General features: G+C 50.0%; 1 protein-coding gene and 1 non-coding gene across 8 annotated transcripts in view; one reads left to right on the top strand and one right to left on the bottom strand.

The window, feature by feature from the left end:
• Positions 1 to 26,285, top strand: part of Tspan9 (tetraspanin 9) — a 198,105-nt gene that overhangs the window by 93,647 nt on the left and 78,173 nt on the right. For 6 of the 7 annotated variants that reach the window (XM_026407251.2, XM_026407252.2, XM_026407254.2 and 3 more), the window contains one exon: positions 20,955 to 21,034. In XM_026407251.2, coding sequence (XP_026263036.2) covers positions 20,972 to 21,034 — 63 coding nt within the window. In that variant the 5' untranslated portion in view covers positions 20,955 to 20,971. Of the gene's footprint in view, positions 1 to 20,119; positions 21,035 to 26,285 lie in introns of those variants that run through there. The other variant, XM_026407250.2, reaches the window with a different exon arrangement.
• LOC113195665 (small nucleolar RNA SNORA42/SNORA80 family) lies at positions 1,003 to 1,133 on the bottom strand. The gene has a single exon (XR_003302433.1). It is a non-coding gene; the product is annotated as a small nucleolar RNA SNORA42/SNORA80 family (small nucleolar RNA).

The raw sequence follows: 26,285 nt of genomic DNA, 5'->3' as shown, positions 1-26,285 counted from the left end.
AGCCATGCAGGGCACATTACACACCCTGACACCCGGCCTGGCGCTGACTCCAGGTGGGGTGGGCTTAACTGGCCCAGGGGGGTAGCTAGCACCTGCTTGGGTCAACTGTTCTGTCTTTAACAGCTCCATTCTGCAGGCTTCCTGTTGCATTTTGAGCCCATTCCTCTCATTCTGCCCGGAATGAAACAGGAGATGGGGCCTCATGTTCCCTGCACAGACTTTAGATGCATGAGGGCACGATGTTTCCCTTCTGTTTTGAAGAAACCAGTAGAAGGTGGTATCTACTACAGACACATGAGACAAACAACTGAGTAGAATTTGTCATGGGTAAAATACTGGCTCAATGAAAAATTTGTTTTCTCTAATTTAATAGATTACGAGGGTATAGTTCTATACCAAGCTAACTTCATGCATTTTTTTAAAAAACAATTTTGATTTGTTCCAGCAATCACATAATGAATACACAAATAAAAAGTCTATGTTATATATTGCACATTCAAGATTTTGGGCACTGTTCTCCCCATTTTGCAGGCAAGTACCTTAAGTCCAAATTCCTAGCCAGAGTTCTGCCCAGTGGATGATGTCATCAGATCAAATGCCCGAGGGACACATTTCCAAACTGACAAGACTCAATTTGTCTCTTCTCATGGTCCACGTAACTTTTTGGCATCCATTAAGCACATTTCCGTCTTGAAGAGTGAATCCAAGTATATTTCCTGCAGCTGGGTAAACCTTCCTGGCCAGGTGTGGCCTCCAATAGAAAGTAACCAGCTTTAAATTTCATGCCTCAAAAGTGCATATTCTCACGGGCACAGTTAGACTCTGTAGGCTATCACGTCCCTACTAAAGACCTGGGGGCTTGTTTGTTAAACTTCATGATAACATGAATATGCACACACAGCTACACCTGAGAAAATGTCTCATGGATGATGCATAACTTTTTATTGTGTGAGTAAGTTGTAATTTTTTTTGTTGTTTGATCTTCGCTTCTTCCTTCCCTCCCTCTGTGCAAACCACTTCAGTACTAGTAGCCTATGGGCATAGACCAGGCTGTGGTTGGGGGCCACAGTTTGTTCATGGGGCACTAGGAAATGCCCAGGGGAATTGGGCTTGCCATAAATCCAAATGCTTTCATTTGTTCTATTTTTAAAAATACACTGCTGACCCAACTAATTTCATAACCTACGATTGGGTCACAACCTGTGGTTTGAAAAGCATCCATTTGGGAGTTGCTACAGATTAAAGCAAATGGAAACAATTATCAGATGAATTCACTTGGGTCATAGTCACACTGACATCTATTATAACTCAGACTCTTTATTTCTTGAAATTGGATTTTCCCCTTCTTTATTGTCATTGATACCTCCAAACGAAGTACCAATCAACCCAGAAGCTTGGATTTCATGCATCCTTTATTGGGACCCTTTAAGTATCTTTACATGCTCCTTCTAAAATGAACTTTTACTTAGGTTAGCAGAGGACTACTTTTCATAATAAATATAAACAGAGCCCTGATTTGTGAATTTGCTGAATTATTCAACAATATTCATTGAGTGTTTTTAGGGTTTAGTAAATTAACAAATTGAATGAATTAGCAAATTCATGACCAAGAGCTGGAGATTCAGAGATGCCATGTCCTGCTCAGGGAGCTCCCTTTGAAAAGGGATCAAAAGGCACACGAAGGAAATACAGTGTGAGAAGTGCTATCCCGGGGGCACTGCAAGGCTAACCAGAAGGAAGTCAGGAGGGAGGAACCAAAAGAAGAGGAGGTGAGGATTGAGTTGGGTCTTGCAGGATGCACAGGAGCTTAGTGGAGGAGCCTGCCAGGTTGTGGGAAAATACTTTTGTATTCTTTAAAATAATGTGGAATAAAACCAGTAAGATTTTAAGTTGAAGCAACATAAGACCAACTTTATTTTAAAAAGATGATTGCAAGTACAAATATGGTAGAAGGTGTTCAGAAAGTGAGAGGGATTGTGGGGAGAGCAGGAAGGAGGTTTTGTAATAGTCCAAAGGAGATAGATTGAGGACCTGGCCAAGGAAATGGCATTATGAGAGGGTGATAGATGGACTCTAGGCATGGAGACTTGCTCAGATCTGTGGGGCAAAACGGAGTCTGGGAATAGAAGGAGGCTGGGAAATCCCTCTAGGTTTCTAGTTTAAGTGACCACATTAGTGGTCATGCTATTAACAGAGTAGAAAATACTGGAGGAGAAATGGGAAGGGAAGAAAAGGAATTTAGATTGAGATCTGTTGGGGGGCATTTCTGTTGAACATCTGGTTAGAGGTGTCCCATGTTCTTTGGCTTTTAGACAGAAGGCCTAGGGCAGGGCTTCCAGAATGACAGAGCAGGTCTCTTCCCAGCTTGGTGACATGCTGAGTCTGCCTGGCCTAAGATGAGTTACTGGAACTTTCCTTTCTTTCATCTGTGCACTCGGGAAGGCATGTCTTTCTTACAGGGTCTTTATGAGGACTGAAGAGAATAGATATTAAAATGCTGGATTTTACAGAATTAGTATTAGTCTTTTGGGCTGAAGGGGAGGGACCCAGGGCTCAAATCTCAGTTCTGCCACAAAATTGCATGTGTCGTTGGGCATCTTACTTTGATACTCTGGACCTCAGTTTCCTCATTTGGCCAAGGAGGGCATTAAATTTGCATTTCAGCATAAAATTTCTGTGATCTTCTGAATGTTGAGAGAAAGAATTTACCAAAACATTAGACGCTAGAATCAGATCTTTAAACACAAATGCATAGTAATAATGAAGCAAAACTATCAAGTTGAATGGTAATGGGGCAAATGTTTCCACTCATTATGATAGTCCTACACATAGGATTAGAAAACTGCAGAAACATCAAAAGGAGAGCTGTGACTTAAGATGGCTCAGACTTTAGGATGCAAGAGACCCTGGTGGTTCTGGCTGCTCTGGGTCTGTGTCTGCCAACATGGTCTGGTGCATGGTGAAGGGAGTCAGAGATGGAAACATAGCGTCCAGACCAAGAGATGTCACAGCCTGTTGCCTTTTGCAGTTTTAGATTCCATGAAATAGAGCGCTCAGCTCATTCATTGACTACTTGGTCACCAGGTGTTTCTGTGCACCTCCAGTATACTGGATGTTCTGGTGGGTGCTGGGTGCTGCATGGGTCAGATGAAGGGGTTCAGGCCATGTATTTTAGGGAGAGCATTGACAGACTGGGAAAGGCAAGGAGGGGGGTGGGCAGGGTGGCAGAGGATCTGTAGCTGCGTGTGAGTATCCATGGAGAGAAGTGTGAATGTTTGCTTGGGGAGGAGCGAATGCTGGGACATGTGATGCTGTCTCCTTCTGTGTGAGAGGCTGGCACCTGGGAGAGGAATCAGGCCTCTGCTTTACAGCTCCGGAGGGAAGAACTAATTCCATTAGCCAGGATCATGATGACGATGATAATTAAAAGAAATATTCTGTACTGTTTATTAAGTGTACTGTGTGCCAGGTACTGAATCAGGCACTGTATGCATGTAGATCATAAACTGTACGCTGTTGGGTGTTTATGGTAGTCATCATTCAGATGGAGAAACTGAGGTGCACAGAAGTTAACACATCAAGGGGAAGAGCTGGGAGTTGCGTGCTGCTGTGGGGATTGGACCCACGTCTTCCCCCTCCGTGTCACTAAGGTGGAAAGTAGAGACAGGCAGGTGGGGTCTCAGGAAGGAAGAGCCTTGTGCTACAGGGTGTGATTGTTACTCTTGCGGCTACTACTCAGAGGATTTCTGCAGAGGGGAGGAGATTGGACATAAGTGGCTGAATGAGCTCATTTCATCCTAGGATGGTCCAGTAGGGAGGCAGGTTTTGTGCCCAGTTTGCAGATGGGGAAACTGAAGCTCCAGAGGTTCAGTGCCCAAAGTTACATCATTCCTAAGAGACAACAGAACTGGGACCCAAACCAGCTTCTTCTGACCACATCTCCTGTACCTCCTCCCTCCCTCTGTCCTGCACTGTCTGTCTGCCCCTAGCAGTTTGCTTTGGTCTTTCTCCCAGATTCTTTCCACCTGCTGCTGAATTTGTCAGGCTTTCTTTGATGTCGCATGGGTGACTGAGCTCAAGATAAGCCACAGCCAGAAGCCAGGCCGACTGAGGGATGTTGCCATAGTTGGTGCGAGTGCCTGTGTGTGTGTTTGTGTGTGTTTGTGTGTGTGTATGTGTATTTGTGTGCTGGAACCTTTGTGTCTTGGAGGGCCATGAGGGGGCTTAGAAGTCTTTGGGGGGTCTGTGTGTGATGTGGGGTAGACTGGACTTTCTGTCCTGAGGAACAGAGGTTCTTGCTCCCTGATCTCCCAGCCCTTCCTGCCAGGCAGAAAGGGGCTCTGGGCCCCTTTCTGAAGGAGGGCTTGGGGGCAGATTAGGGAAGTTGATGACTCAAGTAATTCATCCAGATCAGACAGACTTTCAGCTTGGGAGATGCTTTGCTGATGGAAACTGCTTGTTTACTCTTCCTGGTTCCTGATAGAGGCTTGGTGGGCTGGGGCACAAGAGTGCTGTGGTGCACCCCCAGGCTCCCTGTGGTCTGTGGCCCTCTGAGCCACGGCCTTGTTCTTTGCCTTGTGTGAATAAGTCTCTTCTTTTCTATTACTTTTCCGCTCCCCACTCTTCTTTTTATTTATGCTAGTTACCACCAGAATGTTTGGCTATGCTAGATTTCTCCACCCATCCCTCTCTCCCTCCCTCTGTCCATCCCTCCATCCCTCCCTCTATTCATCCATCATCCCTCCATCCTTCCATCTCTCCCTCTATCCATCTATCCATCCATCCAGCCACCCACTCGCCCACCTGCCCAACCACCCATTCATCAGTGCTCACTGAGTCACTGTCACCTGACTAGGATGTGGTAGGTTCTAAAGGAGATTTTTGATGAGTGAGCACCCTTTTTCTCTACAGCTGACGGTCCATTTGCAAAGACAAATGGTGTCTACTCAAATGGTGTCCAGGCTGAGTCAGTGTGACAGAGGACAGTGAGGGGGAGAGCAGGAAGGAGGTGTGCTGGGCTGGGAGGAGGTGGGGATCTGTAACTGGGCCATCAGCCCGAGGAGCCTCCATGCCAAGGGAAGGCAAGCTAATTTGAAGCCTAGAATTGGGACAGGCTGGTGGGGAGCTGAGTGTGAAGCCACGTAGCCCTCCCCGAGGCTCGGCCAGCCAGACAAGAGCGGAGGCAGAAACAGAATGGAGACAGACGATCTCTGAGGAGAGGCTGAAAGCTGTCTGGGGGCTGATGGCAGGAACGTGTGGGGACCCCAGCTTTCGGGGGTTAGAGGGTGCACAACCTAATCAAAGGCAGAGCCCTGCAGTGCTGCACTCAGGATCTGCGTGAGAGGGAGAGACCACAGTGGCCAAGTGGCCAGAGAAGGCTTCTGGGAGGGTGGGGCCCCTTGGTGCCCTGAAGAACATCACCTTTGGAGTGATGTCACCCTTTGGTTCTTCTCTTCCTTCCCTTTCTCTACCTACATCTCTATCTGTGAGCGAGCCTTGGGCTGAGCAGAGTGACTTTGGCAAATATGTCCCTTCTCTAGACAGGGTGGGGGTTTAGGCCAGGGTCATCTGCCCAGCTGGTGTGATTTCAGACTAATGACAGGGTCACTTTGGTAATTGTTTGCAAATACATCTTCAGAAGATGAACTGAAGGGTGGCCATAAGAACCTTCTGCCTAAGAGACTGTGGTTGTGGCAGGCTTGCTGGAGTGGAGGGACATTAGCCGCTAATTGAGTAGTGAAGGAAGAGCCAGTTAGATCAGTCAGCAGCCTTCTAAGCGGTGGCCCTCAACAACATATATTTTTCTATAAATGCAGGATGTTGTCATTGCCTTTGCAACAAAGGCTCAGAGGAGTGTCTGGATTGATTGAAGCCAAAGAAAGAAAGGAAAAAGTGCACCAAAGGATCTCTGAAGGCCCTTAGCTTCTGGGATCCTCTCTCCAACAGGAAAATCCAATAATTATACCTCCTGGTAGTGGATCTATTTCTTTAAGGTCTGGGTGGCTGCTTCTGTTTTGAACTAGATGGGTAGCAAGGAGAGAGGTCTCAAGTTCCCTAATCATAGCACTTCTGGCTCTCCTTTTCCCTTACTCCAAGCTGATATTGCTTAAACGGGGCAATTAGAGCTGCAGGATGCTGCTTGTCATCCCAGGTGTGTGTCCTGGGTGGTTTTGCTGATGTCCTGCAGCATGAGGTTGGGTGTAGGAGTAGCTAGACTAATAGTTCCTGTCCTTTGCATCCTTTCTCAAGCCAGCTCCTGGTTGCTCGGATGTCCCATGGTGAAAAGGTGGTTTGGAACAGGGATGCCATATTGCACAACTTTAGGGGGCTCAGTTCAAGGAAAGTACAGAATAACTTTCTTACTGGAGTTGTCCTGTAGTAGATCTCCATGGATGGCAGGATTTTGTTTTTAAGTTCTGTTGGTTTCTTGGTTCTATGGTCTTTATTTTCAGTTTTGGGTTCAGTGATGCAGTAGAAATGTAGATGATGATAATGATCAAAGTAATAAAGAGTAGGTGACCTCTAGTCCACTTTTGTCATAGTTGATTTCTATGCATTTAGAAACAGTCACATAATCAACAAGTCTTTGCTGAGTGTGGCTGTGTACCTAGCACAGTCCACAGTCCTGGAGGGCAGAGAGGAAGTGGGCAGGGGTTCCATGGAGAAGCCACTCTCAGATAACAGCTACTTAACTCCTCTCTTTAGCCTGCACTTCTGTTGTCTCTCATGTTGTTAGGACCTGGAAGATGGGTTCTTAGCTAGCTCTTGCTTTGTTGGAATTTCTAGGGGTTGGCAGGGTGGGGCTAGGAGTCATTTTGCCGTAGAGATTCAGGGGGTCACTTTCAGAAATGGAATCTGGGCGTGCCCAGTGAAGCTCCTGACTCACTTTCCCCATGGCCTGGAAGTTTGAGGGTGTGGATTGGGAGTTTCCAGTCCCTGCAGAGAAGGGCTGGTGTTAAGGGGATGACCAGTCCCCGCCTCTGGGAGGTCCCCAGGTCAGCACTCCTTACTGAGTTAGTGTCTCTACCTCCTCCCGGGCCGCTAGCCCGCTGTGGCTACGTGCTACAGCTGGCCCATGGAGCTTAAAATAGCAGTGTGAGCTGGCCGTTGTGCATGTGGGGAGCCCATCTGAGGCATTATGGGGCAACCACCCGGCGATGGGGCTCTGCTGACACTAACCACTGGAGTGGACAGCGTTTTCTTCTAGACCCAGAGCTGGGGTTTGAGGAATCAATGTGGTTGGGGGTTCAGGTGTGGCTGGTGCCTTTACGACATCTTTTAGGGGAATGCTTTGGATCTGACCTCAGAGCCTCCTACTGTAGAGCTCAGAGGCCTTTGGACTTGGTGTCCTGTTTGGCCTCTGCCTTGGCCCTTGGTACTGCCCAGGGTTAGCTATGTGGGGGTCCCATTACAGTCTAAATGAAGAGAGAAAACGAAGTGCAGAGTTGGGATGCAGGTGCAGCTGTGCCAGGTCACAGGTGGCAGGGCAGGCCCAGAACACAGGCACCTGGAGTCCCAGCTAGGTAGGCACTAACCACTGGACTCCCTCATGCCCCAGCTGCCTGCTCCTGGGAAGCCAACATGGCTTTGGCGGAGACCAGCTCCAGGCACTCATTCAGTCATTCAAAAATATCTATTGAACACCGACCATGTGTAAAGCTCTGATCTTGGCCACGGGAAAACAGCAATGAGTGAAGTTGATCAAAATCCCTGTCCTCATAAAGCTCAGTTCTCATGGGTGGAGACATCATAAACAATCAATGTAATGAAAACATAAATTGTATTGTATATTGGAAATACCAGCTATGGAAAAAGCAGAAGAGTGTAAGGGAGATTGAGTGTGCCGAGGGAGCTACAATTTTAAACAATCTGGTCAGGGAAGGCCTCATTGAGATGACATTTGAGCGAAGGCTTAAAGGAGGAGAGAGTTGGCAATGCAGAGATGTAGTGGAAGAATGTTCCAAGAAGATGGAACAGCCAAAGTAAAGGCTGTAGTGTAAGAAACAGCATGGAGGATGATGTGGCTGGAGTGGAGAGAGCGAGTGGGTCTGGTATGTATGTGTAAATTGTGCAAATTCTTTTTTTTTCTTTTCTGATCCCAGAGATTGAACCCTAGATTGAACCACTGAGCCACATCCCCAGTCCATTTTAAATATTTTTATTTAGAGACCGGGTCTCGCAAAGTTGTATACTGTCTTGCTACATTGCTAAAGCTGGCTTTGAATTTGTAGTCCTCCTGCCTCAGCCTCCCGAGGCTTTGGGATTACAGTGCCACTGAATCTAGCTAGCTTGTGCAAATTTTTATAAGCACTTTTTCTTTCACTCTGAGAGTGATGGGAAGCATTAGAGGATTTTGTGCAGAGCAGGAGCCTGGTGTGACTCCTGTGATGGGATCACTGCAGTACAGGAGCTAGTTTCAGCTACCTTTCTCTGGTTATTAGGCTTCCCACGAGGAGATACCAGGGAACCAGATAAAGGCTGTCACATTCTTATCCCTCTGTGCTTGGTCCAGCCTTCATTGCTATTCCTCAAACCTTAAACACTAAAACTTTTACTGCTGGAGAAGAGGGGACAGAGTGGTGCTGGGTTGACTCTCAGTTTCTTTTGGAGGCAAGGGATGGGTTTGGGACTGGAGTTGTAACTCAGTGGTAGAATGCTTGCCTAGCAAGTGTGAGGCACTGGGGTTCAATTCTCAGCCTCACATATAAATAAATAAAATAAATGTCTGTCAACAACTAAAAATATATTTTTAGAAATTATTATTAGAAAAAAAAAAGAGATGGGTTTGTTACAGTGGTTTGCTGGAGTCTACTTGAACAGCCTCTTGAGAGCCTATTAGTAAATAATCGGAGAATTGGCCAGCTGGCTGCTAAGCCATCAGCAGCTTGAAATTGGCCATGGTGGGAGTATTTACACTGTGGCCATTGGCAAGCACTACAAATCAGGGCTTCCCCCTGGACAGCTGGTGGTTAAACATTTACCAGCCCTCTGCTAATGTGTCTCCTCCATACCTGGTGATGGCAATGATTCTGGAGGGTAGGGCCTCTGTTTCCTCTCATTTTGCGATCATGCTATATGAAGTTAGAAGGAGCCTACGGACGACACTGGATAGGTGGTGAAGAAGGTTAGTGTTGGATGGGCAGTGGGCCACTTGTCTATCTTTCAGGATTGACAGGGCTTCAGTCTCAGGGTGGGACTGAATTCCCTTGTTGTCCTGACTGGGTAATTCTAATGCATAATCTCTCTCTCTTTCTTTAAGAAACCCTCTAAGCCTGCAAGATGGGTATGTGTGTGTCTCAGTAGGGATCAGCTTCATACATAAAAGCAGGGTACAGCTCTAGTCTCAGATAAAGCTAAGTGTAGGGAATGATCTCTGTTTTGAAAGTCTTGGAGAGGTAGATTCCATGTCCAGCCTGAATCAGCCCTCTTCTCTCTTTGGGCTTCTGTTTCTCATTTATAAACTGGGATACCTTCCCTGCTTACCTTGTAGGTTGTGGTGAGGATCAGATGTGATCCTAAGCCTGAAGACCCCTTGGAAAAAGCTAAAGGAGTCACAAGGAACATGTCTTTGCTCGCTCAGGACTCCTCTGCCTACCTCTTGGTAGGATACTGTGCAAGCCTAACCCCTACCCCACCTTCTCCAAGCAGCCTTCCCCAAAGGCCAGACCTCTGAGCACTCACAATCTGTACCACACCCAGGTGCACTTGAACTGCTGCTCGTTCATCTTGTTGTTCCTAAAATGCAGATGGAGCAGAATGTTCCTTGGTAACATCCACTGTGGCGAACCAAGACAGGGCTCAGAGCGGGTACTAAGGAGCACCACAGTCATCCATTAGTCAGTGTGGGTGTCCTTTGATTGAACACCTATGAATGTACTGGCTGGCTGGAGTGTGTGTGTGTGTGTATGGAAGGTTCCAAGGATAGTACCTTGCATTTGATAGAGTAGTTCCACAGACATTGTCTTACTGGCCCTCACTATCACACCTAATGCCATTTTGCAGATGAGGAAATGGAAGTGTGCTCATTCATTCATTCAGCACTAGTGTCCTGTGCTCAGAGAGCTGTAAGTCTCCTTCCCAGGTGACACAGCTGGAGTGGGGCTCCCAGCTCTTCATTCTGCCTGGATCTTGCAGTCTGGGTGCGTTTGCCTTGTGCTTACTCCTTTAAGATGCAAACCGGGTAGGGAGGTAGACTCTGCATTTTTGGAAGGATGGAGGCTAGGCCAGGGTGCTGCTCTGCCTCAGGCCTTGGAGGTATAGGAAGGGAGCAGGAAGCTCAGTGCTTGCTTGTGCTTTGTCTGACCCTCTGTGGCTGCAGGCTGGCATTTCCTCTGGCAGCAGTGTGAGGGAGGGGAGGAACAAGTGTGCCTGACACCCAGCCAGGCTGGAATGTGGAAGCACCTTTTGGGGCCAGAGGTGGGGGGATGAGTAGCCAAGGCCACCCAGACATGCTGGGCCTCACAGAGTCCAGCCATATTCTCTGAACTTCATGCTGGATCTGGGTTGCCCTGTGGTTTTGGTACATGGATGAATCTGGTAGGTGACCCTAGAGAGGGACTCCCTAGAAGAGGACAAAAGGTGGGGATCCATCAAGGTGAGTGCCTACCAGTTAGGCAGAGGGCATTGTTGGGGGGCATCTCACACATGTGTTGAGGTGATCTTGTATTCTTAAGTGTCCATCACCTATCATCAGGCTGGGCTGGTGAGTTCCTCCTGTGTGGAGATTCTGTGGCTCTTGTATAAAGAAAAGACATTCACGAAAATATCTGTGATAACAATGCAGAGTAAAATTGGTGGCTAAAAGAGAGGTTCAGAACAAGAAGAGGGCTTTTTAGTGTTGGGGATCCTTCATGGAGGATGTGGCATTTGAGATGAGTCTCTAAAGGCAGAGATTTGTGGGGGACACCACTGAGGGGATGGGCAGTGCATGAGCCAGAGTACGGAGCCACAGAAGTGGGGGCATTCACCGGGGAGCTTGGATTGCTCAAAGCACAGGGCGCAGGTCAGGGGTTTGTGGAAATAAGGCTAACAATGTTCAATGAAGGTCTCGAATAGCAAGCTTGAGTGTTGTTGTTTAAATCCACAGGCAGCCAGGGAGGATTTTGAGGTGATGAAGGAGGCAATGTGGCATTTCTTGGGACAGTAATGGTGGCAGCATATGGCAGAATGAATGAGAAGGAGGATGGGGAAGGGGGAGTGCAGGGAGTAAGGAGACTGGCAGGCAGGAGGCAGTCACAGGGAAGGAGCCTGTGACAGGGAACATGCACATGCTCTGACTTCAGGTGGCATGTGTGCATGGCCTCTGTATTCTGGGTCCGTGTTGGGGAAGTGTGGTTTGGTGAACTGTGGCTGGGTACACATCATATACAATTAGGTTACAGTAGGAATGAACCTCTACCCGAGTCGCCTAAGAGAGACTTTGGAAAGAACTTTCTAGAATTCTAAGAGTTTTGGTAGCCCAAATTGCTTATAAAAGGGCATGGTTGTGACCTGGAGATGAGCAAAGATATCTCCAGGTTTGGGGTGGATGGGGTGCTTTCAGGAGGTCCCCTTCAGCTGGAGGTATCTTGAATGATACGACAAGCCACAAATGAGAGGAGGAAAGCAGGGCAGAATCAGGAGATGGCTGGTGCCCTGCCTCATTTTACAGTGACCCAAGAAGGGTCAGAGATCCCAAGTGACTTAGGCATTGTGAGACTTGTGAGTCATAAGACACCCAGAACATTTGTCCCCTGACCACCCATCCAGACTCCCCAAGTCCATCAACCTGGGTAGAACTCACACACGTTCCCATCCTCTGACGGCTTCGGAGCAGGGTGCAATCGGGGCACTTTCTTAACTTTAGAGCATTGTTGAGTGCTACTTATGCTCTGTCCTTCCCCAGGGTGGCTCCAGTGCCAAACCTGACATGCCCAGGCTCAGTGGAGGTAGAGAGGGAAGGGGAGGCAGCTGGTAGCAGCTCCTAAAATCAGCAGAAGGGGCCCAGCTGCATTGCTGGCTTCACAGGCAGGCTGGATGCTGGGTCAGAGAGCGCCGTCCCGGCCTGCAAGTCGGTGTCCTCCATGGAGCGGTTTAGGAATATTGGATTTGCTGGGTCAGTAAATTTCCACTGGTGCATGGCAATAAACCTCAGGCTTCATCACACTTCCCTATGCCCGGCGGTCTGCCTTATCTCATCCTCCCGAAGCCACCTGCCCTCCTTGATAAGTACTAATAACAAATGCTTTCTTTCTCCTCTGTTTCCCAGGGTGAATGGCTCAGTGTTGGCACTGAGTGTGGGTGCAGGTATGTCTGTCGGTCCAGCACAATGCCTCGCACACCAGGCCCTTCTGGGGATCTGACAGGGATACTGATTGGCCTTGGGATGAAAGATGGGGCTGGTTTGGGACCTTCTTGGAAAAAAGGACCTGAAAGCATAGGGTAGGTGGCTCTTTATTCAGAGCTCAGCCTCTGTTATCTCCCCCTGTCTGGGAACATGCTGGAGGAAGAGATTAGTGTCCTAGAGGAGTAGCAGTTCTTGCTATCTGTGGAAAGGCTCCTTGCTCCAAGCCAACACTCAGTTTTTCTAAAGAGCTGCCTTCACCTTGTACTGGACACCCACAGAGGTCCTCACAAAACTGTCATTTCATGTATCTGGTAGAGATTTCAGAGCACCCGTGTGCTACACACCATGGCAGGTGCTCGGAAGACAAAGATGATGGACAGTCCTTGCTCTCTGTGAGCTCACAGTTTGGGGTGGGGGAGGTCAGGGAACAGGCTACATCATGGCAGGTTCAACTCAGGGTGTTACTGAAGGAGACCCACGGAGGAGGCTATAGCCAGGCTGTCGCCCATTGGACTGTTGACGTTAGCCAGTCAGGGTGTAGGGAAAGGGGGCTTCAGGGAAGGGAGCCACGTGCCCCAGGAGGCGAAGAGGAGTTTGATGTGGGATCATTTTATTGGGAGCACTGGCCAATAAACATGCTGTGGGTGGAGCTGAGGGGGAGGAGGGGTGAGCACGCACCTGTGCAGTTTTAACCGGTACCAGGGTAATCTCTTCTCCAGATCCACCTTCCTTTAGGTGCCCTTTCTGTGCAGTTTCATTTTGTCTGCACTTCCCAGACAGCCCAGGCCTTCTTCTGCACTCCCCACTTTGCTTGACTCTTCCCCTCCGAGGATGCACTTCCCCTGTCCTCCCTACACATCTCCAAGACCTAAGTCAGGCCCCATTTTATAAGGTGGGAAGCTCAGGGCTCAAGGGTCCTTACAGGACCAACTAGTCCCCTCCTTGCTTTGTTCTTAAGGAACTATGGATCCCACAGGAAATTACATCCTAAGGCTTTGTTCCTTAGGTGGCTAGAGGTGACCCTATAAACCCGAAGGCCCTCTAGCCCTTCCTGGTGACTCGGGCCTGCTGTGCACACTTCCTCCTTGAGCTCCTGTTCACTTGTTCATCAAGTGTTTCTTGGGTTGCCCTGTAGACCAGGCATGGTTCTGGCAGTGGGTATACAGTGGTGACAAAGACAGATCAATCCTGCTGCTGATGGTCTAGGGGCAGAATCAGACACAGATTGTCACTCAGAGAAACATGTACTTTCAAACTGTGATGAGTTTGTGGGAGAAAAAGGCATATCATGGCTGGGAGGGGGATTTCATTTTGTCATAGGGGGTTCGCCAGGAGACCAGAAGAGACCTTTGTGAACTCCTGAGAACTCAGGGATGAGCAGAGTAGTAGACGTGCAGGTATCAGCATGCAGAGGAGGAAGCACCGTGGCATTCACCCTTAAAATGGGCCACAGGACATTATGGGTTATTGTGTTTCTTTCTCTGTTCAACCAGGTTGTAATGAGTTGGAGACCCTATTTATCATACTAATTATTGTTGTTGACAGTGATAATGGTGCCTCAATTCATTAGACAATTTCTACTGTCCAGACTTTGTGCTATGTGTGTTACATTCATAACTTCTAATCTCTAATTTTTTACATACCCCTTGGGAAGGCATGTATTATCATCTCCATTTTATAGACAAAGAAATACAGATATGACATCCTAGGTTACCCAGCAGTTGGGTAACTCACTCTAGGTCTAGGCTGGAGTGTGTCTATCCTGCTGTTTTGCCGGAGCTCTATTCACTGTGGTTGTGCAGGATGGTGGTATGGGTGGGATCTGTGAAGGCATGGAGGCATATGGGGCCAGCTGATCGCAGTCACTAGGGCATGTGGAGCTGATTTCAGGGTCCTGAGATTAACTCTGTGGCAGTCTATCCACACCTCTTGCCTGGCTCCTCTTGGTGTGGAAGCCACCCTTTCAGCACTCATGCTGGGCTGGAAGTCTGATGGCTGGTCAATTGCTGTGGCCCTGTTTCTTCAGAGCGCAGCTTGCTGACCCAACCAGAGGCACTAGTGCCTGCTCTGACCAGCATGTTCACCTGTCCCAGGTGGGTGCCGGTATATAGCCACACCTTCTCAATAGCTTCTGATGGGGGCTGGCCACAGCCAGGAGGCAGCTTTGCTCTGGGGACTTTGAGATGTGACACAACACTAGGGCATTTGCCCAAGTTCCCAGGGACTGAGTGGTAGGCAGAGGTGCCCCTGCTGTCCTGCCCTTGGAGCCCTTCCACAAGGTTCAGCCCACCGGAATGGGCAGGGGTCCAGAAGCAGCCTTGTCCTCTGTCTTGCTCATATCTCAGTCTTCTTATTTTCCACCCTTCTATCTTGCCCAACTTTTCCTCCAAAAATGGCTCTCTGGATCCATACATTTGTTTATTTGTTCATCTGTCCATTTATCCATCAATTCCAGGTTATGACATGTGCTGTGGATGTGGCTGAAAACAAATTGGTCGACCTCACGGCATTTGCATTCTGTTATGTGCCAGGCATTTACATTTCCTGGGCTTCCTCATCAGTTTCTGATGCCCTCAGATGTCTGCTTTCTAGGAACAATTCCATAGATTCTGGCTTGGGTCCCATTCTTTAGGGAATGAAGTTGGGACTCTCAAGCTGTCCTTGAGGAGAACATAAGGCTTAGGCATAGTGGTCTTTCTTTCTCCTCTCCAACACCTGCCATTGGTGGTTACTGTGACAGGCACTAGGGGTGCGGGGGAATCCTGGCCATCTTTCTAAAGCCCAGGGACCACAGCAGAGACAGGTGGGTGCACTGTCATTGCAGTCTAATTAAGTGCTGAAGAGGATGAAGGAGCTACCTCTCTCCAGGAGAGGAGGTCCCTAGAACCCTTTATCATGTACCCTGAGCAGTCCATCCCTCCCTCAAATTGTTCACCCTCCCATTAAACCAAGCTTTGATGGTTTTCTTCACTGATCTCAGAAACTAAAAAACAGAAAACAAAAAACACCACCCCTCCTCAAAAACCCCCCATGCTCCCCAAAAGTACCTTTTGTTCTTCTCTACCCTGACTCCTTCACTTGTCATTGTTACCAACCATTCTGAATCAGTGTCCTAGCCATTTCATTTCCTTAGCAAATAGGAGAGTGGCCCCTGCCACCATCCACTTCTTATTAGTCCGTCTTGTAAACCTCTGGGAGGTGGCCCCTCCTAGGGACCTCATCTTCCTCATCCTTCTTCCCCTTTGGCCCCATTCCTGAGTGGTTTGTTCAGCACTGAAAGCATTTCCTATATAGCCAAAGAAGATCCCAAGTTTAGAGTTTAAACACTGGAGCAAGGTGAGTAACTCTCCCTGGTCCTCCTGCGGTGGCCTATCTCAAACGTTCCTTTGCATAGCAGGTTGAACTTTGGGAGTCATCTAACTCCAGCCCGGTGGGGGCAGCTTGCCTTGTTTGAGTCTTGGGGATGTGAGAAGCCTTGCAAGCTATACATGCTACATACAGGACCTTCAGCACAGGTCAGCCTGGGGATCTGGACTGGCCCCTTGGCTGAGACTGGACTGGCCCCTTGGCTGAGACTGTGTGTGGATGAGGGAAGGACCAAAGACTGAGCTCTGTCTTACTCTGAAGCCCCAGAAATTCAGGGAGAGGCACAGAGAGCTTGGCATTTACTTGGAAGCCTGCAGCTCCCTGGTTGCCAGTTAGCAGAGATGTTGCATGTTGATTTCACACATTCACTTTTCTTCCTCCCCTCTGAGAATTCTGTACTTGCTTCACTTTTTTTTTTTGTTAAAAAAAAAAAAAAGCCAAGTAGGTCTGCCTTGTTCAAATGCTTGAAGAAACCCGCAAGGCTGCCTGTGCCTTCTGGCCCTCCTGGGCCTGGTGGGCTGTGGAGGAATGGGAGAGGACAGGAGAGATGGTGTCTCACATCACAGTTTCTACCTGGTTGGTCCTTCTGTACCCCATGTCTAAGGAACTGTGGCAACCCTTGAAACCTGCCTGTCTATCCCTTGCCTTGCCTTGCCTTATCCCGTTGTCAGCCCATCTCTTTAGGGCCCTGGTGTGATGACATTCCTTTACTGCTTGGGAAGGAACTGCAGGATGCAGTCTAGACTTTGCATGCATCTTGCAAGACCTTGTAAACTAGCTCAAGTTGATTCACAGGCATATTCTCCCATTTCATTCAGGCCTGCTGAATGGACCACACCTAATCCTTTCTAGAGTGTCCTCTGTCCCTCTTTCTTCCTGTGCCCACCCACTTTAGAATGTCCTTCTCCAAAGGCAGGGCCACAGAACAGCTCCTTGCTTGTCCTTCTGTGTGAGTGCACTGTGGATCACTGTTTGGGGCTTCTCTAGGTATGTGTGGAGTCGGGGAAGGAGACTGGTCTCTTTAGCTGGTTTGCCTCCTTTCTCCTGGTGGGTCCTTGCTCAGTGTCCTGCTCACAGTGAACAATCTGCCATCTATGAATGGTCTGTTCATGGGGATGGGGTGGAGGTGGGTTGTGTTCTAGCTAAGCCTGACTTTCAGACACTCCTCTACAGCCTTGTCCTCAGACAGGACTTGCTCCCTGTCTTCCACACTCCATTTACCTGCATCCTTTGGTCCTTCTATCCTCTTTAAGATTTCTCAGGCCATCTCCATGGTTGCTCACCTCCACTGATTAGCAGTCCAGACATACTGCCCCATTCATTTCTTCTCTCCCTTTGGCTCCTTACTCAGGGCTCTTTCAAATAATGAACTTGGATCAGGGCACACTAATTCAGGTTCCCCATTGTGCTTTAAGATTCTGTTAGGCTGGGAAGATTTCCAAGGGCAGGAAATGTGTTTAAAGTCCAAGAGAGTATAGCACATGATTTGTCTGAAATCACACAGTCTCCTTGTCTGTAAAATGGGTTAATAACCACACCTATCTTGTATGGTTGTAATGAGGATTAAATGAGTAAATAAGTCACTATGAGGGAAACTTGGCTTCTGGTACATATAAGGACTTAACCAAAGTTGCTCTTATTATTCTGATAGTGACTATGCCAGTGTCCTGATGGGACTTAACTGTAGCTCTGTTCAAAAACTGACAAGTGGGACTTGAATGTGGCTTTGACAAGTGTGACCAGGAGGGAGCAGAACTGTTGACATTGAACAGCTTCTTCTGCCTGTTGTCTCCCTGTCTTCTGGCCCTCAGGCCCTTAAGCTTATAAGGAAACAGTGGCACATATTCTTTTTTTTTTTTTTTTTTTGGTACCAGGGATTGAACCCAGGGGTGCTTAACCACTGAGCTACATCCTCAGCCCTTTCTGTATTTTATTTAGAGACAGGGTCTCGCTGAGTTACTTAGGGTCTTGCTAAATGTTGAAGCTGGCTTTGAACTTTTGATTCTCCTGCTTCAGTCTCCTGAACTGCTGGGATTACAGGCATGTGCCACCGCGCCTGGCACACATTCATTTTTGATCAGACACGAAGGTGGAACAATCCAGGGGCAATCAGGAGACTGTTCCAGCTGAACCCAGGTGTGAATTGGGGATGAGAGAACTGGAAAGCAATTAGAAAGTAGAGGGGGCCAGCTTGGTAGGACGCTTGGTAACACCAAGTGGCTCCATGCCCAGGTCATAACAGCACCTTCTTGGTGTCCAGGGCATACCCTCTTTGTTTGAAATTACACAGTTTCCTGTCTGTAAAATGGGTTAATAACCACACCTATCTGGTATGGTTGTAACGAGGATTAAATGAGTAAATGAATCACCACCACCAGCTCCCTTCACACAACACCTGCAGGAGGCTCTTGATTGACAAGGAGGAAATGGCAATGCAGAAAGGCAGATTACCTTGTCCTTGATAACATAGTTAGGATGAGCTGGAAGGGAATGGCAGTCTCCTGATTCCTAGTCTAGCTGGCAAACAATCTTTCCCTGAACCCAGGAAGTAACATTGTGAGAATCAAGTGACAGCCATGAGCCCCTCTGTAGTGGGCCTGCCAGGTGAAGCAGAAGAGGACAAAAGGTGTTAGCCATTCCAATTGAGTGGTGTTCAGTCGGAGCCAGTTAAACACCTGCCCCTTCATCTGTAGATAGCATCCACAGGACCACTGTGCTGAGCAGGAGAGAGCACTTTACTGGAGGCTGCAATACACAGTAGGCTTTATTCCCACTTGTGTTGGGAAGAAGCTCAGACAAGTAAAACCTTGCAGGCTCCTTTAAAGAGGCTGAGCTGCCCTCAGAATCTGACAGCTTTCACCTCTAGGATGCAGGTCTGCCTGGTGCAGATTCTAGTACAGAGTCACTTTGGTGAACTGTGATGAGGGTTTTGAAGTCCCTCTGGATGGAATTCATATCTCCTTTACCCTGCAGCCATGGCCAGCTCAGTTCTGCCCATCTGCTGGGTGATTAATACCCTCCTGTCTTTGTGACTGGATTGTGGGCCCCTGAAGGGCAGGGGCACATCTTGTATGTTTCCTCAGGGGCTTGCCCCTGGTGCTTAGCACACAGTATCTGGTGTGGAATAAATGCCTGGGAGGATGCAAGGCTGGGCATTTCACACCCAACCTCAAGTAGGGTATGGAGGCTTCCATCCAGCCATCTCTGTGCAGTGCCTCCCAGAAACCAAGCCCAGAGTAAGGTCTGGGGTTTCAGAGCCCATTTAAACTTAGCTCCTGCTCTAGTAGTACCGTCAGTTCTCTTGCGGAGCTACAAGGATGGTGGAAGAAGAGGGATGGGATCCCCGCCCCTCAAGCCTTCTAGTCTCCATCATTTGCAAACTGTGGTGGTCACAGGATATCAATGAAGACTTCTACATGAGCCTAAGGGAAGCTGCCCTAGTCGCAGTGTTTTTCCAGACAATAAAGTGTTGCTGTGGTCCGTCTGAAACCCTCGGCAAGCGCATTCCTCCTGCTGTTTCTCTGACCACCTCCTTTCATGCACTCCTCGCTACTCTGAGAGGACCCAGCCTATGTCTATGAGTACTCCTACATTGCTTCACTCTTGGTATAGGCAGGCTGCGGGGAGCAAGGCAGGACCCCACTTCTGCCACCTGCCCCTTAGAACCCAGCCAGAGCCCCAGTGGCGCGGCGTCCCACCCGGGAATGCGGGGGCGGGGGTTCGCGCAGCTGCAGGAGCCTCGCGGAGCCGCGCGTACGTGTGCGCGCAGAGGGGGCGGGGAGGGCGGCGCACCCGCGGAGGCCCCCAAACGCTTTCCCACACCTCTTGCCTACCCTGCGATCTCTTCTCCCTGTCCGCTCTAGCCAGCCCCACGTGTGCAAAAGCGTGGTGTGTGTGTGTGTGTGTGTGCGCGCGCGTGTGTGTATGTGTGGTGTGTGTGTGTGTGTGTGGGGGGGAGGCGTATGAGTAGATAGAGCCAGGAGAACATGTGCCCCAGGCCGACCGGCTCCGGTGTTTGCAGGAGGCGGCGGCCAGCTTGACAGTGGCCACATTTCGTGCCCTCTCCAGTGCTTCTCCCCAGACCTTTCCTTCGGCTTCTTTGGGTCATTGGTGCCTCCAGCCATCCCCCTTCTCTCGCCGCCCTCTTTCTTGAGTTAAAGATGCCAGCGCTTTCCGATGAAGGTTCTGGTTCACCCCCAGCTGCAGAGCCCTTGACATTTAGCGAGGGTTCGCAGCGCACTTGTATAGGCACACAGCAGAACGCTAATCCTATTAAAGATATTGTGTCATTGGGGGGGGGGGGTGGCTCTCCAAACGGAGCCAGGCAGGCCTCATGCCCATTGGTCAAATGCAAAGCAGGGGGTGGGGCTGAGGATCCGGGGAGGGGGCTCCAGGCGATTTCGGAGTCTGGAGTCGGGGCTGGGATTTCGCAGGGAAAGCCCAGCGGTTGCAGCTGCGGCGGATCCCTAGGCACTGCCTGCCGTTGTGCCCGGGAAGCCCAGGGCCGGCAGCAGCTCCGCAAAGTCGTGGAGCTAGAGGAGGCCGAGCGCCTGCAAAGTGCTCGGGCTCAGGGCTGGGACTGGACTAGGAGAGGTGTGCCCAGGGAGCCTGGATCTCGGCGCCCTTCGGCCTCGCGTGGAGCGGTGGGTGCAGCCGGGAGGCGTGCTGTCGCTCTGGAAAGAGAAATCAAATTACAGCCTCCCCTAAGAGGCCAAGTTACGCAGGCGAACCGGTTCCCGGAGAGCGTTCGAGAGCGCGCATAGATAGAACCGTGCAGTGCCGCAGAGCCCTCCCGGGCCAGCCGGCCGGGAGCGGGGTGCCGTCCCATAAGCAGCGGCCCCCGGGAGCAGGTTTCGTCCGGGAGTGCGCCGGGTGCAGAGAGGGGGCGTGCAAAGCTCCGCAGGCTCGCCAGCCTGCCTGCAGCCCGCGCCCGACTTGGGCGCCCCTTCCGTCCCACTCTGGGAGCGATGCCCCCCGCTCCTCGCGCCCCCTGGGAACGACGCGAGCATGGAGAAGTCGAGTAGCGAGGATTCTTCGATTCACCGGAGTCCATCTTTGGACAGCAAGGACTCGGACTTTGGCAAGCCGTCCACCTCCGGTCGTCCGTTTGGCCGCGGCTTCACGGCCGGCGCCTTCTACGGCACCGCGGGCTCCCGGGGCCAGAGCCGCGCGGAGGCCGGCGTTAAGACCGACAAGTACAATGCACCCAAAGGCAGCAAGTACGTGGTGTTTTACCTGGACCTGTCCTTTGTGTTCCTCCTAGAATTTAAGAAGTGCAACATGGCCAGGGGCTGCCTCTGCTGCTTGAAGTACATGATGTTCCTCTTCAATTTGATATTCTGGGTAAGTCCTTGCGTTGATTCCTCCCTTTGCCCTCCTCTCCTCCTCTTTGCTTATCATAGCGTGAATACCCGCTTTCTCCTCCGTGCTGCATTGCTCCCCTGTCTGCACAACGGTAAGTGCTTTAAAAAAAAAATTGTCCCCCACCCCCTTTCATGCATCTTTTTCTTCCTCTCTCCCTCTCATTGGTGGCTGACGAGGGCTCCAACTTGCCTGTGTTCTAGGAGAGACTTGCTGTACTCCTAGGAGGCTGGCAAAGTTTGCCACTACTTAATTCTCAATAAGAAAATCCATGCTGGAAGTGCTTGAGCCCAGGGAACCTGCAGCAGTGGGTGTGGGGTCAGAAATTTTAACAGCTGTGACCCTGCATTGGAGATAGCACAGGTGAGAGTGGTTTTCAGAGTTTCTTCTTGTATCACTCCAGAATGCACAAGAATTCAATCTGCAGCATTTTTTTTTGGGAGCAGGAAAGATGGGAGTGTAGAGGTCCCATTCTTTTCAGTGAATCCTAGGAAGAGGAGGAGGAGCCCCTATCCCAGGTTGAGTTGGGGCTGGTGTGGGAAGGGAGGGCTGGGGGCATGCTGCCATGGGTGACTCGCTGCTTTTGAGGGATTGCAGTGGACTGGGCAGAGGGCAGACTGGTAAAGCATTCCCAGGCTCTGAGCGCCCCCGGGGACTGGAAGGAACAAAGGGAGAAAGTGGTGCTCCTGTCCTTGGTGAGACTATTTTCTAGAGAAACTGTCAGTAGATGGGGTGTCTCGAAATCGTTCTCTGTCCTCTGTGGGATACTAAAGTACATGTGTGCACAAGAAGTACTAGTTAGGCAAATTAGATGAAAACTTAAATTCATCTCTAACTGTTCCTTTCATCCTAACTGCTGCCTCTGCCTTTCTTCACCAGAGGCCAGACTATAGTCAGCACAGATGTTTGGCTCAGCCCCAGGCTCTGTCCTGCCCGCTGGAGGCTGTCAGCTGCTTGCCTGTGCATGGTCCAAGAGGAGAGCTGGGGACAGGAAAAAGTCATTCTGAGTGAGGTTGAGTAGAAGTAGTTGTTCACTGGGGCTCAGCTTTTGTATAGACTGACCTACTTTAGCTGGAAAACTTTTTGAGAAGTGTGTGTAGGGTGGGTGACTTCTCTCACAGAAGGGAACACTCTGGGTTTTGAAGGAAGAAGACAAGATTTTGATATTGGTTCTTTGTTAGCTTCTTGTGTGACCTTGGGCAACTCACTCTCTTCTTTAAAATCTGGGCTTCCTTTCCAGTCCAGAGAGGGCTGTTACAATGGTCTTCCTCACTGCCCTCATCTCATCTCATTAACTATGTGACATCCTGGGGCAGAGGAGGCACCTGTTTCTTTTCTAGAGAGAATTGTCTAATATTACTTAAATTGGGTTTCCTCAGATGTGTCTATGGGCTAGGACCTCCGGCCACCCCAACTGTTATTAGGAAGGATGCTACCTGTCCTGTGGTTAGGATTCTATGGAAGCTAGGGCAGCGATTCTAATTATTTTTCTGGTGGTGAGAACCATTGGAATGTCAAGAATGACTTTGTAGCTGCCTTGTGGGCAAGTGCCTTTTGGTCCTTTGACTTGTTTGCCAACATCTGTGCCAGCCAAGCACTAGTGTGTATTTCCATGAATCCTGGGTCCATCAGAATGCTGTCCTTTGTTGTTCACAGCTTTCTTCTGTCCTTTTTCATAGCTATAACCCACTTTTCTGTTTTGTCTCACCTTACACATATTAACACTTAACCCTGTGGGGATGCTCCGTGCATTTGGCCAGTAACTCTCCACTCCGCGCTGTGCCTCCCCACCCCCACCCCCACCCCGCCACCTTCTGGCCGCAGATGGTATATCCGCTTGTGGTTCCTTCAGCATGATTCCAACTTGACTTGGGGACCTCCTAGCAAACTAGTACCCTGGCCTGTGACCTGCACATAGTAGGTACTCGTGATATATTTGGATGTGAATAAATGGGAAGATGTAGCTGTGAATCTCCAACATGTTTTTATGAGGTAGGAATTCCAAGTCTCACTTAATAGGGATGAGAAGTTAGGTATCAAACTTGCCTGTAATAAAGTCTCTCCTAGCTTAGCTGTGGGGTGACAAGTGATTCTTTCCATCTTCCCTTAAAAGCTTGGCAGCAGTTAATGAGCTAGTTGATGAAACGTCCTTCCTTTATGATCTATAGTGAGAGAACTTGCTGTCTCGTCCTAATTAGAAGATGCCGACTATGTTCTCTTACCAGGCAAGGAGTTGCTCCCCCCTGGTCCCTGACTTTTTTGATTACTTGATATATTCAGAATTCCCATGACTCAAGCTGGGAAAATTGAGTCTCAAAGACCCAGTTCTTCTATGCTAGGAGCATGTGAGATGATAAATAAGGCTTAGATCTCAGGAAAGATGGGAAATTTAGCAGAGGAGAAATGAATGCTTGTGTATCTAAGTGTTTGCCAGTGTTTGTTGGGGGATGGAGGGGCAGGTGGAGCAGGACATTGGCCAGGATTTGGGGAAGGTGGGTCACTTGCCTCCTCAAGTGAAGATTTCTTGTAGTTAGTGAGGGGAAAGATCAGAGGAAAGAACTGAATGAAAGCAGAAAGCATCAAAGGCTGGCAGTGTGTGGATGTATCAGGGTCCCTGGGAGTTCTCTTCTGCTGCCGCAGAGCACACATCCTTGGGGGCCAGAGAACAGGACCTGCTGAAGGAGAGGGATGGTTAAGCCCAGCCCAGCAGGACCAGGAGCAGTTGGTAGGAATTCTGTAGCATCACTGGTTTTAGTCTCATGGCTCAGATCCCAAAAGGAGGCATTTCTGAGACATTAGGGTTGAACTTGAGACCTGCGATCAATAGACAAGAGTTCTTCCCATAGATCCCAAAGCCATCTGGTAGTTCTCCAGACCCCCACTGGGCCACGCCCCTGCCTCCTCCCAGCACTGGGAAGGTTCCTGGGCGGAGGAGAGGTGAAGCATATAAGGCAGCCTTCTCACAGTCTGTGAGTGCTTGCTTCCTCACCACTGGGTGGAGCTTGCAGGGTGTTAGCATTGGTGAGGGCCTGGGTGACATCACTGGGGGCAGGTTGAGGAGGAGCTGTACAGCTGTGCTCCTCCTCCTCCTTACTAAGAAAAGGGCAGGTACCTCCCGGGCTGCTGGGCGCCTGCCTGCTGGTGGGGGTCCAGGCACTGCTGACTTCAGCCAGACAGTGCTGGCCACTTTGGCAGCCCAGTGCACTGTGGGAGTTTGGGGCACCCAGGAGGGCAGCATTTCTGAGGGCCTGATACAGATGGTGAGAGTAGAGGAGGGGGTCTGAGTCCCCTTTCCTCTTTATCCCTTTTGTCCCCCATCTTTCTTGGGTCCTTGCATGGCTGTCTGATAGAATATTCCAGCTAGAGATTAAGTGAAATTAAGCTTCTCCAGGAAAGCCAAGGAGACTTTGATTGTGAGTCGAGGAGAGAGTGAGTATAGGGATAAGCTGCAAAAGGCACCTCTGAGTGCTGGGGCCTGTGTCCCTTTTCTTGGGACAGCCAATCATGATCCCGGCCCAGCTTCTCGCAACCCAAATCGAGTTGCTGTCTGCTCTGGAGGGGTGAAGGTAGGTGGCTGCCATAATTGCCACTCAGTGTAACGGTCATTTTTCGTGCTTGCCAGCAGAGCTGTCCCATCACTTTAAATCATGGCTGGCAGACAGTGACATTCTGGCCCCACTGGAAAGCTATTCCTTGTGGATGGCTCCCTTAATAAAGGCCAATTAGTGGAGGAGACAGCGGTCAGTGTGCCTGCTGGGGCAGGGGCAAGGCTGGCACGGGCTGCCACGGGCAGGGTGCCGGGACAGGCCCTGATTAGCCTCCCTTAAGTGGGGTCAGGCTTCTCTCCGACCGTTCACTGGCGTTGGGAGCAGGCATTGTCAGGGCTCTCCAGCAGCCTTGGTGGCGTGTTTTCCGCACTGACGTGGCTGGCTCATCAGGGCTTCTGTGGGCTCCACACTGGGTGGTCTGGAGTGTCGCAGGGAGTGTGTGGGGTATCTTCTGGTAACGAGTGGGTTTGAGGGGTCCCAGCAGAGAGTACAAGTTCAGACCTGGCCCCTGCCGGCCCCACCTGGCCTTTCTCAGCAGCAGAGATGAGCCTGGACCTGGGAGCAGGAGGCAGTTAGAGGCTCAGATGGAGAGACGGAGGCTGGCCTCTTAGAGGACTGCTGCAAGACAGTCCTCAGGGTGGGTCAGGCCTGGCTGTGCTGGGGAGCAAGGGAACAAGATGAAGGGCCTGGCACATACCCTGAGAGACCCCTGGATGGGGCCCATGAGAGAATGCCAGCTCTGTGTTCACTTCCTTTCCAAAGCATTAAAAATTAAACTTCCTTGTCTTAATATCTATTTTTAAATCATGTCAGAGCCAGCATTGGTGTCAGTCAAGAGGGGGTGGGGAGGAAGAGAAGAGAGGAGAGAGAAAGCCCCAGCTGAAATGGGCTGAGCAACTCCTTCCACCTTGGGAGAAGGGCCCCTGGCTCTGCCACCTGGCCTGGCAGCGAGAGCGCAGAAAACACCGCTGACCTCCACTCTGAGCGGAGTGGCCTCGCCCTTCGCTACTTCTACCCCTGTGTGCCTGGCTGCCCTTGGCTGAACTTGGCCGCGGGCTCTGTGGCCCTAGCCTTCTGTGGCTTACAAGGGTGTTGGGGTCCCAATTGAGTCCATTCACTCACGCTGCAACTATTTGCTGAATGCCCGCTGCGTGCGCAGGAGCCTCCAGTTGGTGAGGACAGGGGCCGACTGGGCTCACTTAGGGCAGATCAGTTTTCTCGTGCCAGGAAGTTGTGGAATGGAGAGGTCATCTGGCCTGTCTTGCACTTAGCATTTGAACACAGGGCTGCCAGGGAGAGGCCAGTGTGCAAGGGGGCACCTCCTGCTTCCCTAGCGTTCAGGGTGAGCAGCAGCAGGCCTGGGTGCAGCTTCCTGATTGCCTGACTCCACTCAACCTTTCCCCTCTCCAGCGCTACCTGGTTACTCTCTGAAGCTTCCTCTCTGAAGTGTTGACTCCCACCAGAAAGAAAGGGAAGGAAAAAAAGAGCGTCAGTTTCTTTTCCCCTTGTGGTTTAGGAAAACAAGAGTCAGTGAACTGTGGCTTTTCTGTTTTTCTTCTGTTGAAAGGACTAATGGATTCTCTGTGGCCAGTATGTACTGTGTGCATTTATTGAGTGCCTGCTGTAAGTCAGGCCACTGAGCCATTCAGAGTTCTATGGAGGAGTTGGCCACATAAAGAAATAAT

Source organism: Urocitellus parryii, chromosome 5 (genome assembly GCF_045843805.1).
Source record: "Urocitellus parryii isolate mUroPar1 chromosome 5, mUroPar1.hap1, whole genome shotgun sequence".
Classification (NCBI taxonomy): Eukaryota; Metazoa; Chordata; class Mammalia; order Rodentia; family Sciuridae; genus Urocitellus; species Urocitellus parryii.
The sequence above is the reverse complement of the archived record's forward strand: the minus strand, read 5'-3'. Positions and strand labels throughout refer to the sequence as shown.